Below are 16,563 nucleotides of genomic sequence, written 5' to 3' on the forward strand. Positions count from 1 at the left end.
TGGAGCACAAACATAATGTGCCTTGCGATTACGTGCGGACAGAGGGCATGGCAATGCTGCAATTCACTTCAATGGACCACCACGCCCGTCTTGTCCCACAACATAGTGAGCAGGCCGCAATGCAGTGTGTTCTGGCCAGAACGCACTGCATCTGGTGTGACTGAGCACTTATACAGATGTGGAACATTTTGGCAAGCAGCTAAGTCTACATTTGTGATAAACCCAAGGACGAGACCAACATCAACTTTCTCAATAGCCTAAATCATCGGAGAAAATGAAATGGTTTTCTGGCAACACAAAGTAAGCTGAAGACCACAATCTTACCATTCCATCCAGATACGTGTTATGGTCATCGGCTTCTCTGTCAATATCCAATGCAAGCTGAAATAAAAAAATAAAAATAGATGCACATTACATTATGTTTTTTATTAGGATGCAAACAATCCAAATTATAAAAGGTGGCTTCTTTTTCCACATGGATTCAACGGTCAGGTTTTCGATGCATTATAAAAAGGACTGACATGGGACATGACAAAAAGGAAATTAAATTGCAAAAAACAACTTTCTGAAAGTTCCTTTTTCTGTTTCTTCCATGTTTGGAGTGTTGAGAATTTTCATTATGATGAAATGGATTAAAGCCTTTATACATGAAGCCAGCCTACTTGATTTGTCTACTATACTTAGGTAACACAAAAACACAGTGAGGAAAGAAACTTCACCACTTAACTTCACCACTCAACTTTAAAAACAGCAAAATTATAACCAAAAACAAGATTATTTCACCCCTTGGGAACAAGCCCTTAGGGGCCTGTTAAACACCGAAAGCGCGTGCGTTCCAGAGCGGTAGCTGCTGGAACGCACTGTGATAGCTAAGAAACTTCTCCCTGCGTTTTGGGGCGTGACTGAGGGGGGCGTGGCGATGCATTGAATTCAATGGCCCCGCTTCCACGCCCCCCCCCCCGCAGTGCGATCGAACGCGTGGCAAAACTTTGCCAGCGTTGCGTTTGCAGTGGAACGAAAGTAATTCCACTGCGGGCGGGGAATCGGTGCCATTGAATTCAATGCATCGCCACGCCCCCCTCAGTCACGCCCCAAAACGCAGGGAGAAGTTTCTTAGCTATCACAGTGCGTTCCAGCAGCTACTGCTCTGGAACGCACACGCTTTCGGTGGGAACAAGGCTTACATTTTTCAACTCTAGGTTAGATTATCCCTACTTTTATCACGTGTAGCAATCAAAGAACTCTGAGAAAAATCATTCTTGTTGGCGCTGAGCCAATCACGGCAGGCTTTGTATTAATGAGCGGAAGACAGAGGACACAGCGGGGATCGTGGACAAGGTAAGAGACTGTATTCCCGATTGTGGCTCGGGGTTACCGCTTATGGTACTGAAAATTAACCCCGAGCCACACTCGGGAATACCGCCATGGAGGTTAGTGGGTGCATTTAAACATTATTTTGGGCTATACTCGTCTTATACGACAAGTATAGCCCAAAACCTATATTTTAACACAAAAAGTAGGGGGTCGTCTTATACGCTGAGTCGTCTTATACGCCGGCAAATACGGTAACTTTATCTTCCTCCTTGGACCAAAATGAGCACTTAATCCTTAAGGTGTAGTCCCACTGTAAGGGTTAAGGATGATTTATCCCAGAGTTCTTCTTTAAAAGTCTCCAGACCCACTGATGATGATGATTTACATAATCTGAAACTGACAACACTAATGCAGTTGTCTAAAGCTTCCCGATTCTTCCTAAAACCTCACTGGCTTCTATGTATAACCGCTGTGCATTTGATGCAGATCTGCTAAATCAGTCTTAAGGTGCCCACACACTTCGATTTTCGCTCGGAAATCTTCCACGAATGGTCTTTTGAACGAAAATCGTACAGTTGATGGGACATCCAACGCTTTTTTTTTTTTTTTACTGTAATCCCTCTAGAATTTTCTTGAAGGATAGGGCTGGAAAACTTTTTTGAATCGAACGAAAATCAATGAATTAGTGGCGTTTTTGTACAAAAAAAATCGTAACATAAACACTGCCCATATGTAGGGCTGCAGCTAACGATTATTTTCATAATCGATTAGTTAGCAATATGCAAACGAAAATCCGTTCTGTCGATCCACAAAATTCAGCGAGTTAGTATCGCTAACGAGCGATTATCAAAATCAACATTGGACTGTGCATGATGGGGTATTTGTGCTAAAATCCAGAGAGGGTTCTTGGCAGCAACGAAAATTTCCAATCGAAAATCCATCGGTGTATGGCCAGCTTTACTCCAAGCCCTCATTCACACTAGAAAGGGCCGGCAAGTACAGCTCCGTGCTGCGTGTGATTGGTACGCAGCCCCTGTCCTTCTCTATGGGACTACGCGGCCCCCCTACGCTCACCTCAAGTGCAGGTCCGTGCGGGTGCGTGTTTCCTGGCTCAGACGTAGTCCCATAGAGAAAGTTAGGGCCTGCGTACTAAATCACACGCAGCACCTGTCCTTCCCAGGTGTGGCCCGAGACAGCCCTGCACGCAGCACGGAGCTGTACGTGCCGGCCGATTCCAGTGTGAATGAAGACTAAAGCTGGCCATAAATGGCTAGATTTCACACCCCTCAGGCTGAGCAAGAGAAATCACTCGACGTATGGAGGGAACGCCACCTGCAGCTGCCAGCTGTCTTAGTACCTCAACAGTGGCTGCATCTTACTGGATGGAGTCATTGTTCATCTGACAATTTTCCACCTGGCTCCGTCAATTTTCTATTGAAGTTTGTCTAGCCGGGAGGTGCCTTCAGGCCCGCCACCGCTTGAACTTCAACAGTAATCACCCAAAATTTGAGCCGTGTATGGCCAGCCAGAGTGAATATTCGACATATTGTTCTTTCAGCACTCACAGATTTGAGCCGTGTTACTTTTGTAGAAAGATTGTCTGCAAGACGTTTGTTTTCTGCATCAAGCATCTCCTCTACCGCCCCGGGACTTGAACCTATACAGACATAAGAATAAAAACATCATTGCAGGAAATGAGAAGGTGGTAATGAACACATAACAGGCGAGACGTTCTGGTACACGTACATCAGTGAACAAACACTGCAATGACTCATTCACTTGTTTCTGAAACTTGAACCATAAAAGGTCCGTAAATAGCTTTTCTTTTAAAGTGACCCTGTCAGTTCCCTAAAAAAAACCTAAATGTTCACTGTGACTGAAGAGGTATTATACTCACCTGTCCAGCAGCCCGTGTCCCCTACCTCCCAGCAGTGCCCCCCACCCACGATGTGGTTCTGTCCTCTGATCCTTGCATCACTACATGGGTCAGAGAAAAGAACCACAGCACATGGCAGGGGACATGAACATCTGAAACTCTTGGTACCGTCAAATGTAGAAGAGTTTGATTGATTTTTAGTCTCCCTAGAAATCAATAAAGCAGCCCGTGAGATCTTCTCAAGCATTACTGAGCTCTTCCCCACAGATGACTGGGCCAGCTCCCTGAATTACCCTACCTGGTCCAATCCAAGTCCACACTCACCATCCCCTGTCATTTTGGAATAACCGTGCCATCAAATATCAATTAATCCAAGAACGCAACTTTTTAGGCTTTGTTCACACCACGCGCGTTCCAGGAGCAGAGCAGTTACAGACCGGATCAGAACTGCGTCCAATGTATTCCAATGGTATTTGGGGCTCTGGTTCACACCGCAGCGTTCAGTTCAAGAGCATGTAAAAAAAACTGCAGCAAGCCCTATTTTACCTGCTCCGGAACGCATACAAACGTATCAAAAACGCATGCAAACGCCCTGGAACGCTCTAAAAGCCCATTTGAAACGTAAAAAAAAAAAATGTAACAAAAAATGGCCCGGAACGCATCAAAAACGTGGCAAAAAAGCGGCACAACCAACTGCACTGCGTGTGCACAGGGGTGTGGAATTCCTATCGCCCGACGCCCGGGACATGCAGTTTCGGGCGCCGGGCGAGTAGTTTTAAAGTACATTCAACCCGGCTCCGGACAAGCAGAGCTGAATGTACATTGTGGAGCTGCCGCCGCTCGTTTAATACAAGTATTAATTTGAGCAGCGGCGATCGTTTCTGCCCGCACCCCCCGCCATAGTTTTCGGGGTCGCCCGCTCTCCCGGGGGACCCCGAAAACGAAGGCACAGCGGCTCAGCCATAGAGCTCGTAGAGCAGACGAAAAACTTCTGCTCTACGGGCTCTCTGAGGCCCCGTTCACATGTAGCGACTTATCGCGCGATATTGCGGGAAAGTCGCCGGCTAATGATAGTCAATGGAGCTGTCTTAGCTCCGTGTCGCAAGTCGCTTCTACGGGACCCTTTTTTCGGCGGATTTTGCGCGATTTTGCTTTTTTTCTATGGAGCCCGACAGAGAAGGTCGCGCTACCGTCGCTGGATCGTCGCCCCGAAAGTCGTGCTATCCCGGCCGCTGCAAAGGTATGTCGCTACATCTGAACGGGGTCTGAGATTGTGGCGCTGTAATCACAGCGCCACCTGTCTCGGCTGTCAGGAACTACACAGAACAGCTGTTCTGTGTTGGAGGGCAGGTTCCATATAGAGAACCTGTCACCTCCAAACTATCACATAAGGGATTTTCATCTCCTATGTAATAGGAAGAACATTAAGAGGAAAAAGTAAATAAATAAAAAGTTAAAGAAAATTTAAAAAGTTAAAAAATTTTAATATATAAAGATTTAAAAAATGAAAAAATAAATAAAAATTAAACCCTGCTGCCCCCGCCATCTGCATGCAAATAAACGCATGCGTAGGACATTCTGCATGTGCTTTGAGATTGCAGCTGCCATTCCATGGTGGTAGCCAGAATTCTCTTACACACACACAATGTGCATTAAAGGGTAAGTTCATTTTCCCAGGTAATATGGAAAAATTACCCGATGAAATCTGGCCCCGTCTCTCCCAAACCGCCAACCCCCCTGGCTATACTTACCTTCCGGCGAACAATCCCTCCCCTCCGCCAGTATGGGTGTACTATCTGTCCCCCGTACTGCTGTCCAGCGCAGTCCTCCCCTATCCATTTTGAATTTCGCTCGCAAATTGCAAGCACTCATTGGTCAACGTGGTCAGATGACTGCGCTGACCAGTGAGAAGCGCTATTTAGCACAGTAAAATATGTTTTGATTAGGGGTTCACAGATACTAGTATCAGTGCGATACCGAGTATTTGGGCAAGTACTCGTACTCACCCAAATGCTCCGATACCTTCCCCGATATTGGAACTTACGGCCAAATTAAAATTTCCTCTGACTGGTAGTGCCGTATGGGGAACATGGAGCCGGCTTCCCGTGCAATCAGGAAGCCGTGCGGCAAGTAATGACCCGCCTCCTGGTCTTCTGATTGGCCCGGGAAGCCGGCTCCTTGCTGATTGGCTGGAAAGCCGGCTTTCTGGCCAATCAGCATCGAGCCAGTTTCCCGGTTAATCAGTTCATTACTCGCCACCCGCCTTCCTGATTGACTGGGAAGCAGGTTTCCCGGCCAATCGCAGTCAAGCAGGCCAAACAACATGGAGCCGGCTTCCGTGGCAATCAGGAACCTGGGCGGGATGTCATTACCCGCTGCCCGGCTTCCTGATTACCAGAGAAGTCTGCTCCATGCCAGCGGAAGCACCGGTATTAGTATTCAGTGTCGGCGAGATCCGAAAGCACAAAATCGGTACTCGATACCGAAAAACCGGCATTGGTGCATCCCTAGTTTTGATTAAAACAATTTTTTGTATTGGGACAAGTAGATTGTCATGAAGGACAAGTAGATTTGGCCCCCACTTTAGCCCTTGGATAAGTAGTTTTTTTTAAAATATCCACACCCCTGTGTGCAGAAACTCATGCAGATCTGGTCTGCATTTGGTATGAACAAGCCCTAAACCTATGACCCAAATGTCCAAGGAGTACATTCCAATGGCCCTGCCATCCTTCCCTAATATACAACTTCAATATGCCACATAAATGCAGCTGAGGTGCGAATGTTGCCCTGCACTGCAAGGGTTAAGTGCTTATTTTTGTCTAAGTTTAAAGACATACTCACCCAATACTCGGAGCCGGCTTACTCTTAGACTGGTCCCTTTCACCGCTCTATTCCTCCGTGCAGCGATGGTATGTCCCTCTGCGTCATCACATCATATACACTGTATTGGACGTGATGACTGAGACCTTAGACCGCTGGAGCGGAGGAGGAGAGAGGTGGAAGGGACCCGTCTAAGAGCCAGCCGGCTTGGAGGATAGGGTGAGTATATCTTTGGTTTTTTGGAACCTAGACAAAACAAGCACTTAACCCTTACAAGGCGAGGGTAGCCCCACTGCAAGGTTTAAGCTTTGATTTGCCCAGAGTTCTGCTTTACTCTAATAAAAAGCAAGTAAAGAGGTAATCGGTCATGTTTAATATTTATGTTTACGTTTTGCTATGTGATTGGGAACATGTAACATATATAAAGTGAGTGTTATCCCAATTTGGCTGCAGAAGTGGAAATACATTTAAAAAGGAGATCTATGAGGCGAGTGATTTCCACGCATCCTCATAGTTTGAGCCGACCTGTGACAATGAAACTATCACAGGTCAGTTCTATAGATCGGGATGTGAGCGAACACATACCGTAGCTGGCTCACTTCTCGATCATCTCCCTGCAGAGAGCCGTGACTTTCAGGAACCACTCCCCGCTCCGATCCTCCAGCGCTGAGTGGAGGAATGAACGGGGAGGGGGCACAGCTGGCTCTGCCTCTAGATAGGCAGAGCCAGCTGTCAATCACGCACATGGGTGGATCTTGACAGCATTGTCAGGATCCGTTGCGGCTGTGGCGCTCTCAGTATATCGCGGGCAATAGCTTGCTATATACTGAGCTTTGGGTCACAGGAGGAGGTTATTATATGTCCTTCCGTGACCCTAAAGAGAACTATGGGGAAAAAAAACCCATAGTTCTCTTTTAGGGTTCATGGTCACAGGCATATGAAAATACACCATCTAGTACGTAAGATCATGCTGGCAGGAAGTTCTCTGCACACATGTAAAGGTTTCATCACGAATATTACAGCAACATAGAGCAATCATGACCCATTGGCTGCAAGGGCTCTAGGCACCTCGAGCCACCTTTGGTTCCAGGACACAGTTGGCTCCAATAGAGAACATCTGCACTGTACACATCAGTGTGAGCACAACATTCAACATGTGTACAGTGTAAAATATAATCCACACGCAGCACCTCAGCCACAGAACTTTCCATTGTGATATTAACAATCGGAACACATAAGTTTACTGATCTTCACTGAACGCACTGAGAGGAATTTATCATAACTGGAGCAGACAAAATCTGGAGCAGCTGTGCACGGCAACCAATCAGCTTCCAAATCTTAACTGAACAAACTGAAGAGAGAGGCTCATTGGTTGCCATGCACAGCTGCTCCAGATTTGATAAATTCCCCTCACTGTATTCATGAGCCCTTAGAAGACAATACAGACGCATTAACAAATACATCAATAAAAAAAACCCGCTGTGGTAATAGAAATGTGTTTTTTACAGCCAATTGCTGAAGTGATTTTATGAACAATATACAGGGATATACAGGGGGGAATTTATCAAAAGTGGGACAGAATCTGGAGAAGTTGTCATTTAACCAATCAGCTTCTCTCTATTATTTTCAAAGCTTCACTGAACAAAATGAAGAGACTGGTTACTATGACAACTGCTCCAATTTTAATAAATCCCCTGGTGTTCTGTATTCTTTCAATAGAATGAGCGCAGCCTGAAATGATTATAAGATGCATGGATATTTCTATCGATCATAGTGAGATCTCCTCTAAGGAGTTCTGTACTGATGACAGCTCTCTCACTTCTCACTCCCCCTTACAGTGTAAACACAAACACAGCAAAATAGGATTCACAGACTACACAGCACCTCCCGACATGACTACAAGCCCCCGGCAGCGCCTCAGACAGCCTCCGTGCCGCTATGACTGGCAAGAAACAAGAATACCTCTGCCCCAGTCAGCCATCTTTCTTCCTCTGCACTGTATGAGCTGGCAAGGTTGTCACGTGTTCCTTTCATAACGTCAGCTGTAAATCGCGTGATCAGCTGACAGACGATGTGTTGGAGGAGGGGCGAGTGTTAACAAAAAACAAAAGACACGCCTATTATGTAAATGATTGCGGTCATTCAGTGTTGCTATGGATACAGTGAGCTGAGATTATTTATACACTCACTGTTGCCACCTGCTGGCAACTGAGTCATGAACTAAAAGTAGAGATTGCATTGGATAGATGGATGGATAATGATAGACAGACAGACAGACAGATATCCTAGAGATTTCTTTATTTACAAATGTGTAAATAGCAGAATTGTAATTGTTCTGAATAAAGGTTTTTGGTGAATGTGCAGCAAATGTTACCATTTGTAGGATATACATAGAGTGAATAATACAGTGTGCCCCCTTTTCTCACTGAAGAACACATGTTGGTAAATGCTGTATAGTAATAATAATAATATCTGGGCCCATTCACACCATGTACATTGGGCTGTGTTGCTCAACTCAATGCCACACTTAAATCAATTGTTTCCAATAAGCTTCGCTCACACTAACGCATCGTTCAGGTGTATGCTGGGTGAAAATGGGACATGCTGCATTTGAATGCACTGGTCTGCTATTACACATTACAATGCATAAAACAATGCAGCGAGTGTTAGGCCTTGTTCCCACCGAAAGCGTGTGCATTCCAGAGCAGTAGCTACTGGAACGCACCGCGATCGCTAAGAAACTTCTCCCCGCGTTTTGGGGCGGGAGGGGGCGTGGCGGTGCATTGAATTCAATGGCACCGCTTCCACACCCCCCCAGCCCGCAGTGCTATCGAACGCGTGGCAAAACTTTGCCGGTGTTACGTTCCACTGCAAACACAATAAATAGAGCAAGTCCTATTTTTTGCGTTTGCAGTGGAACGGAACACTGGCAAAGTCTTTCTTAGCGATCGCGGTGCGTTCCAGCAGCCACCGCTCCAAGCTCGCTCCCGTAATGGACTACAATCTCAATCCAAATTGATAAACTAAACATGAAATTGTAGTCCATCACAGGAGTGAGCTTGGAGCGGTGACTACTTTACAACACACACCCGGACCATGGAGAACAAAAGTAGCCCCCCTCCAGAAGAAATGTAAAACAAGTAAAACAGACAGCGCCTTCTCCTCGTGTAATAACGTTTATTAAACAGAGTAATAAAAGATAGCATAAAAAACTAGTTGTAATTGGTATACGGAATGAAAGATTGGAAGCAAATCAGGTCCCAGAAGAGACCAATTTTCTGATGCGTTTCGAGGGAGAAATAATTCCCCCTTCCTCAGGGCTATCCACCCTCCAGAAGGAAGGACAGTGTCAGCACCAATTCAGAGTTGATTGGAAGATCTGCAGCTGAGTGATACACAAATAAGATAAATTTCTGTTAATAGTTAAGGTACTTGAATGCATTTTTAAGACTTTTGAGTTTAGTGGCATGTGCCAATCAAGGCATTTTCATATTTGCATAACTCCGCCCAAGAGCCAGTCCACTGCTTACATCAGGGCTGAGGGCTCTTGAGAGAAGTATTGAGGCAAGGTGCTGTGATGTTTTCAGGAAGTTATGTACAGCACCCTGCCAGCCCCCTCCACCAGCCATGATCTGCCTGCAAGAGTCCCAGTGATGACATCACTGGGTCTAAAGCAGTGGTTCTTAAGCTGTGTAACCTCAGGACCCACATTTGTCCTTGGTCATTAAGGCGAGACCAAAGTTGCACTGCAATTGAACGCACGGCAATAAGGCACCGCTTGTTCCGGTATGGGCATACGGACTGTGGGAGGGAGGTGCGTTTGGGGTACCATTCAAATAAATGGCAACGCAACACACCTTCCATACCAGAATGCATGGTAGGTGCGATTGCGTGGCACAGTTTAACGCACTGTACTAATGTAAACGGGCCCTCAAAAACACTGACATGCATACACAGTCACAATCTCACACATTCAGACATTCTCACACACACATACAGACTCCAAAACATGTTGTATTTTTTTTTAAAGGTCCAGCTAGTCTGCCTACCTTACAAGAACTGGAATGAATCCTCAGCCTGGGCTCCAGTGTGGGCTGCTGTGCTGTGACGGAGCTCAATCCATATGTGCATTGCTTGCCCAGCTCCCTTGCACTTCCTGCCAGAATGTGATGTCACTCCAGTCCAGGCACCTCTACAGGGCGCGTGAGGGAGCTGTAAGCAATGCACCTATGGATGGAGCTCACTTGTGGCCATACCCCCAGCCCACCCCACCTCAAGCTGACATTCAGCATATTTTGAATGGCTGCTTGGCACGAGAACTGACAGTGCTGCACTAGGGTGAGGCTAAGGAGCCTCTCACCTAGAAAAGTGGAAGGCATGCGGCGACCCACTGAACACGGGGTCACGACCCACCAGTTGAGAACCGAGGGTCTAAACTATGGTATGTAATGAAAGCAGAAAGCTTTTATTTTAACAAATTACGTGTTTATTGAGAAATTGTCTCTGTGCATTTATTTGTATTTAGAAACACAGTAACTGAGGTAAAGAGTACAGTAAGTAGTCACATAGACAGGGTATAGTATACAGTATTACTTGTTCTTCTAAGGGGGTGTCGGCCTTTCCTGGAAAAAGTGAAAGGACGAAAAGCGTTGGAAAGGATTGGGCACATACTGAGGTCAAACTATAGGAGATTACCAAGTGGATTTCTTAGTCTGGTTCGTGCAGCGGAGTTGATTGATTGTTTGTATGCATGGCGCCTATATTCTGTGAATTCCTGTGTTTTTTTCCATTGCAATAAATTTACTTGTTTTTTTACGTACTTCACCATTTGGCGTATCATTTCCTCCCTAAAATTGGGTTCCCCCCTCGCTGAGCGAGTGGCATCTACCGTCTAATACACACAATAGCCCTTTATATTTGAATACAGATGCATTAAAGACCTAAACTGGACATTGAAAGACTGATTATTATTCATTCTTATTTGGAATCTATATGAGATCATGTTTGATTATATGTATCTATGCTTATGTCACTGCACACATCATATGGAGGTTTAGAATCCGGCTCATGTTTATGAACATTAGCACCGTGCACACTATTTATGATTCTCCCAATTATTACCAATAGCGATTTCACTCCTCACAGCTTCATAATAGCTGTAATATATATGTTCTAGTGCGCACATTTTAGAACTGTAGAACTGTCATATAAATAATAAAAATTACTTGTTGTCATTAAGTACTATTATACTATATATACAATGACATTTCTTGATTCTGTAATCCTGATTTACACCGTATTGAAGTTCTGACCACAAATGGTTCATGCTCGAAGATCTTCAGTAAAATCATTATTCTGTAATAAGATAAAGATATTAGTATATACTGTATGTCTACATGCTTAGATGTTTTACTTTCCTCTTAGGCCTTGTTCACACCGAGCGTGTTCCAGGAGCAGAGCAGATCTGTTACAGACCGGATCAAAACTGCGTCCAATGTATTCCAATGGTATTTTGGGCTCTAGTTCACACCGAAGCGCTCAGTTCCAGAGCATGTAAAAAAAACTGCAGCAAGCCCTATTTTACCTGCTCTGGAACGCATGCAAATGCATCAAAAATGCATGCAAACACCCTGGAAGGCACTGAAAGCCCATTTTAAACTAAGCCCGGAACGCATCAAAAACACGGCAAAAAACGCTGGAAAAACGCTGCACTGTGTGTGCAGAAACTCATGCAGATCTGGTCTGCATTTGGTGTGAACAAGCCCTTACATTACCTTGGCACTTTTCTCTAGCTCCTCAAGTTCACTCTCCCAGCCCAGGAGTTGTACAAAATGTTTCACTCCACTGGTGACTTCTCCAAGCTCCACCACGTTGAGTCCATCTGAAGTGTCCAAAAATGGGCCTACATTATCTCGATTTAGAAGAACTCGTGGTGTAGAACGACCGACTGCATACACCAAACTGGCAAATGGTTCCACCTGTAAAACAGACATATAGGGGTTGATTTACTACAGGCAAATAGGCTTTCCACTCTCCAAAGATATTGGGGGGAATTTATCAAAGCAATTGTGAGTGTTTGAACTTGCACCGAATATATTTGCACCAGATTTATGATTCTAGTGTAATGTTGTTGATAAATGAGGTTTAATAGACTCCAAGAAAGAAGACTTCTAACTTCAGGCAAAAAGCGTAACTGTCGCATCTTGAAGAAGTGGTCACGGGGACTTCTGAAGTTGTGATTGTTTTCTTAGGTGATGCTCCAGTTTCATACAGCCCCAGAACAAGTGCAGATGAAAACTGGTGGAAAAACGTGCAGATAAAAAAGTAGTGCAAGCTTAGGTCAAAACAGGGGCACATGTTAAAAGACAGATTTGCACATAAAAACAACGATCTTAGTATATTTTGATTTGAATCTAATATTAGGAAAATATCACATTCTGACCACTTGATGGAGCTGAGGAGCACAGGAAATAAATACTTATTTTCTATGCTTATCAGCTCCATCTAGTGGTCATAATGCTGTATTGTACTAAAACTACCTTCAACTTAAAAAAAAAAAAAAATACTAAGATCATTCACTTTTGCCTCCATCTGTACAGAACGAACATTCACAGAGTGCCGCAGGATGATTGGCTCTACAAATTGTTTATAAATACACACCTGACTGAATAAAGGTGAAGCTAAGTAAAGATTTGCATTGCATGAATACCCATGTTACCCATCATGTTAAAGTAAAAAAAAAATCAGGATTTTTACTCACACATGATTGGATAATTAAAGTGACACTAAACTCAGGAGTTAAATCTTAAAAATGCATTCAAGTTCACCAACTATTAAAACAACAGTAGCCTCTTTGTGTATCACTCGGCTGTGGATCCTCAAATCATCTCTGAATTCATGCTGACACTGTCCTTCCTACTGGAGGCTGGCTACTTTTGTTCCCTATGGTACCTGTGAGTGTTCTAAAGTAGCCACCACTCCAAGCTCATTTCCGTGATGGACTACAATCTCAATAGTAATTAGTGAACTAAACGTGAAATTGTTGTCCATCACAGGAGTGAGCTTGTAGCGGTGGCTACTTAACAACACACACAGGGACCATCGGGAACAAAAGTAGCCACCCTCCATAAGGAAGGACAGTGTCAGCACCAATTCAGAGATGATTTGAGGATCAACAACTTAGTGATACACAAATAAGGTCCAGTATTGCTAATACTTGAAAAATAGAGGTATATCCAGAGACCAAGCCCTCTTTGTATTAATCTATTTTTTTCTAGTATTGTTAATAGTTAAAGTGAACTATGAGGTAACCTTTTTATCCCATAGTTCTCTTTAGGGTCACGGGAGGACATATACTAACCTTGTCCCGACCCAACGCTCAGTATATTGCAGGCTATTGCCCGCAATATATTGAGAGCGCCGCAGCTGGGACGGATCCCAACAATTGTGTCGTGATCCACCCAGCTGCGTGAGTGACAGCTGGCTCTGCCTATCTAGAGGCAGAGCCAGCTGTGCACGCCCCTCCCCAGGTCGTTCCTCCACTCAGCGCTGGAGGATTGGAGAGGAGAGGGGGGGAATCCCTGCAGAGAGTGGTGACTGACAGTCACCACTCCCTGCAGGGAGACGATCGGATGCAGAAAGTGAGCGGATCGACTCCATGTTTCTGCTCACTTCCCGATCAATAGAGATGACCTGTGACAGCTTCTTTGTCACAGGTCGGCTCTAACTACCGTGTTTCCCCGAAAGTAAGACCTACCCCGAAAGTAAGACCTAGCGCTATCTTCAGGGATTTCTGTAATATAAGACCTACCCCGAAAATAAGACCTAGTTCGGGGTAGGTCTTATATTACAGAAATCCCTGAAGATAGCGCTAGATCTTACTTCCGGGGTAGCTGCACATGTAATTGATTTTACATGTTAAAAGCGGCCGCAGCTCCCTCCCTCATACAAGGATGAGTAGAAATCACTCACCTCATACTTCTCCTTTAAGGTACTTGAATTCATTTGTAAGATTTACCTATTGAGTTTAGTGTCACTTTTCCAATGCGAAAATTCACTTTGTAAAGTGAACATGCTGTACTTCTTTAGTAAATAAACCTCAGTATTTAGAAATGGAAGCCCAGTGCAGCTTGTTGTAGGCTTACATAGGTTGGCATCCATCAATATTTTATCTAAGGACAAGCAACTATCCTTTTTCTTCTTGGGCGATGGTGGTAAGAAAACGACACATTAAGCAGCATGCTGGATGGCTCTGGTAGAGACAGGCAGTGGGTATATACCACGACATACAAACAGAGCAATACCAAATAGCTCTAACGGGACAGAAATATGAAGTCCTGTTTGCTCATATCAGCAGTCTGACCTCTAGAGAGGTGCCCATGACAATCAGAAGGTCTGCCCTGGGGAAGTCCGTAAGGTGTAAGAAGAACCGAGCAGGAAGCTGTTCTCCAAAAAATACAATGTCAGGTTTGATGAGACCGTCACATGATGAACAGCGAGGGACTTGAGACTCCACCACGGCATCCTGTAATATAACACGACAAACAAAAACACACTTTAATTATATTATCTCGTTTTAGCTTCGGGGGGATTGAATAGAAGGTAAGTGTAAGCATTGGAGGGTGTCTACTAACTGGCAAACCTAATACTCTATCCTACATGGCCAAAGTAAAGCTCATCATTAACCCTTTCATTGCCAAGCTCTACTGCTTGTTCAACTGCTCGTTTTTGCCTAGGGTTAAAAAAAAAAGTTATACTCACCTGAACTTCTGAACCGGCAGCGCTCCGTTCTTCCTCCTTCGCTGCAGTGATGGTATGTCCTTCGGCATCCTCATGTCCTATACACTGTATTGGACGTGATGACTTGAGGATTTCTAGACCGCTGCAGAGGAGGGGGGGAGAGATACTCCACGGACCTGAGCCGGCCGACTTGGAGGATCGGGTGAGTATAACTTTGTTTTTTGAATGCACAAAACAAGCAATTAACGCTTGCAGTGCGGGGGTAGCCCCACTGCAAGGGTTAATACAATTTCTCTCCGGAGTTCTTTTATAAATCTATTGGATAGTGAATCATACTATATGGGATGGAAAATGTTGCTACACAGACAGTTTTGACTGTACAGTCGACCGCTTACATGAAAAGTCTTGCCGGGGTATTCTTTCAGGCACATGGTACATGTGGCTGATGAAAAGGAGCCATGAGCTTCCACCAACTTTTCAGCTGGAATCCCAGCCACTGAAATAAAAATATGGGGCTGTAACTTTCAAACATTTTTATTGTTACATTTCAATTTATTTTTTTAGTTTCTACTTGTCTTTTCCTAAATTGGATTTAGAAAAAGAAGAAATATGCATTTGATAAGACATACTGGACTTAAAATGGAAGTGTTGGCCCAGCATCCAAAAGAACTTGTACAATTTCCAATGAAAAAATCTCAGGCCTACACCTATTATAGTAAAAACCAGAAAAGAGATGAATATAACAGGAATAAATCCCTTTCCTGGAAGCTCCATCCTCAGGGGCCCTCCGTTCATCTGCGTAGATGTCAGCCTCTCATACCAGCCTGTATGGAAGCAATGCCCTGCCACAGATACAGCAATGAAAGGGTTTATAGGAAGTTGCTTTTTGTTCAGAACAAAGACAGCAGTAACCCAATCAGCTTTATTAGGGTTATTGGCAGCAACAACAAACCACCTTCGCTGGTGTCAGCGGCAGCAATAAATACACACCTAGAGGGGAATTTATCAAAACTGCAGCAGACAGAATCTGGAGCAGTTGCCCATAGTAACCAATCAGCGCTCATCTTTCATTTTCAAAGCCTAACTCAATAACCTGAAGAGAGAAGGTGATTGGTTCCCTGGACAACTGCTCCAGATTCTGTCTACTCCAGTTTTGATAAATTCCCCCCATAGAGTGTTCCAGCACTAATGTCCCACTGGTTCTCTACATAGGCTGTAGCTGAGACCTTGCGAGCCGCAAAAATAGCCCCCCCATGGGTCACTTTTTAGTTGGCCTTGGTCTAGTTCAACCCAAACATTTGTATTTTCTAGCCTTTGTACACTTGGTCCTCCATATATATTAGACATCCAGTAATGAGACAAATGCAACTTCAAATTAGCAATTATATATTCATTTAATGACATGTACCATAATAAGCCCAGTAGTAAACAACCTGCTCTCTGCCTGATATAGATAATAACTTCACTTTCTGGGTGACCTAGACTTGTCTTCTTAAAACATAATTACCTCTTTCCAGACCATCTATGTTTTGTGTGTAGAGGCGTAACAATATCCCTTTGTCATTTAGAAGCCGCAGAAAATAATGTGCTGGGTTGGGAAGGTGCTTTCCAGGTAACAGCTCCTTAGAAAGACGCAAAAATGCATGAGGCTCACGCAGGAAGTAGCTTAAATCAAATATAGCCTCAGGGTATGGCAGGGAATATTCCTGCAGTTTACTGTAGAGACCACTCGTTGGAGACCTGGAGAAAAAGACAACTTTACTAGATACAGCAGGGGAAATTTGTTTTTTTATTTATTACAGGTATATATCTAT

General features: G+C 44.4%; 2 protein-coding genes across 2 annotated transcripts in view; both read right to left on the reverse strand.

Moving 5' to 3' along the window:
- The window catches only part of BET1L (Bet1 golgi vesicular membrane trafficking protein like), an 8,538-nt gene extending 496 nt beyond the window's left edge, over positions 1-8,042 (reverse strand). The window contains exons 1-3 of the mRNA XM_018567211.1: positions 7,973-8,042; positions 2,880-2,971; positions 325-381 (exon numbers count right to left, since the gene is read on the reverse strand). Of these exons, the coding sequence (XP_018422713.1) occupies positions 325-381; positions 2,880-2,971; positions 7,973-7,991 (168 nt within the window). The 5' untranslated portion in view covers positions 7,992-8,042. The remainder of the gene's footprint in view (positions 1-324; positions 382-2,879; positions 2,972-7,972) is intronic.
- Positions 8,043-11,774: 3,732 nt separating this feature from the next.
- Positions 11,775-16,563, reverse strand: part of LOC108795891 (NAD-dependent protein deacetylase sirtuin-3-like) — an 8,285-nt gene continuing 3,496 nt past the window's right edge. Inside the window, exons 4-7 of the mRNA XM_018567219.1 lie at positions 16,257-16,489; positions 15,145-15,245; positions 14,373-14,534; positions 11,775-11,988 (exon numbers count right to left, since the gene is read on the reverse strand). Coding sequence (XP_018422721.1) covers positions 11,776-11,988; positions 14,373-14,534; positions 15,145-15,245; positions 16,257-16,489 — 709 coding nt within the window. The 3' untranslated portion in view covers position 11,775. The remainder of the gene's footprint in view (positions 11,989-14,372; positions 14,535-15,144; positions 15,246-16,256; positions 16,490-16,563) is intronic.

Source organism: Nanorana parkeri, unplaced genomic scaffold (assembly GCF_000935625.1).
Source record: "Nanorana parkeri isolate BGI_ZX_2015 unplaced genomic scaffold, ASM93562v1 scaffold1021, whole genome shotgun sequence".
In the NCBI taxonomy this organism is placed as follows: Eukaryota; Metazoa; Chordata; class Amphibia; order Anura; family Dicroglossidae; genus Nanorana; species Nanorana parkeri.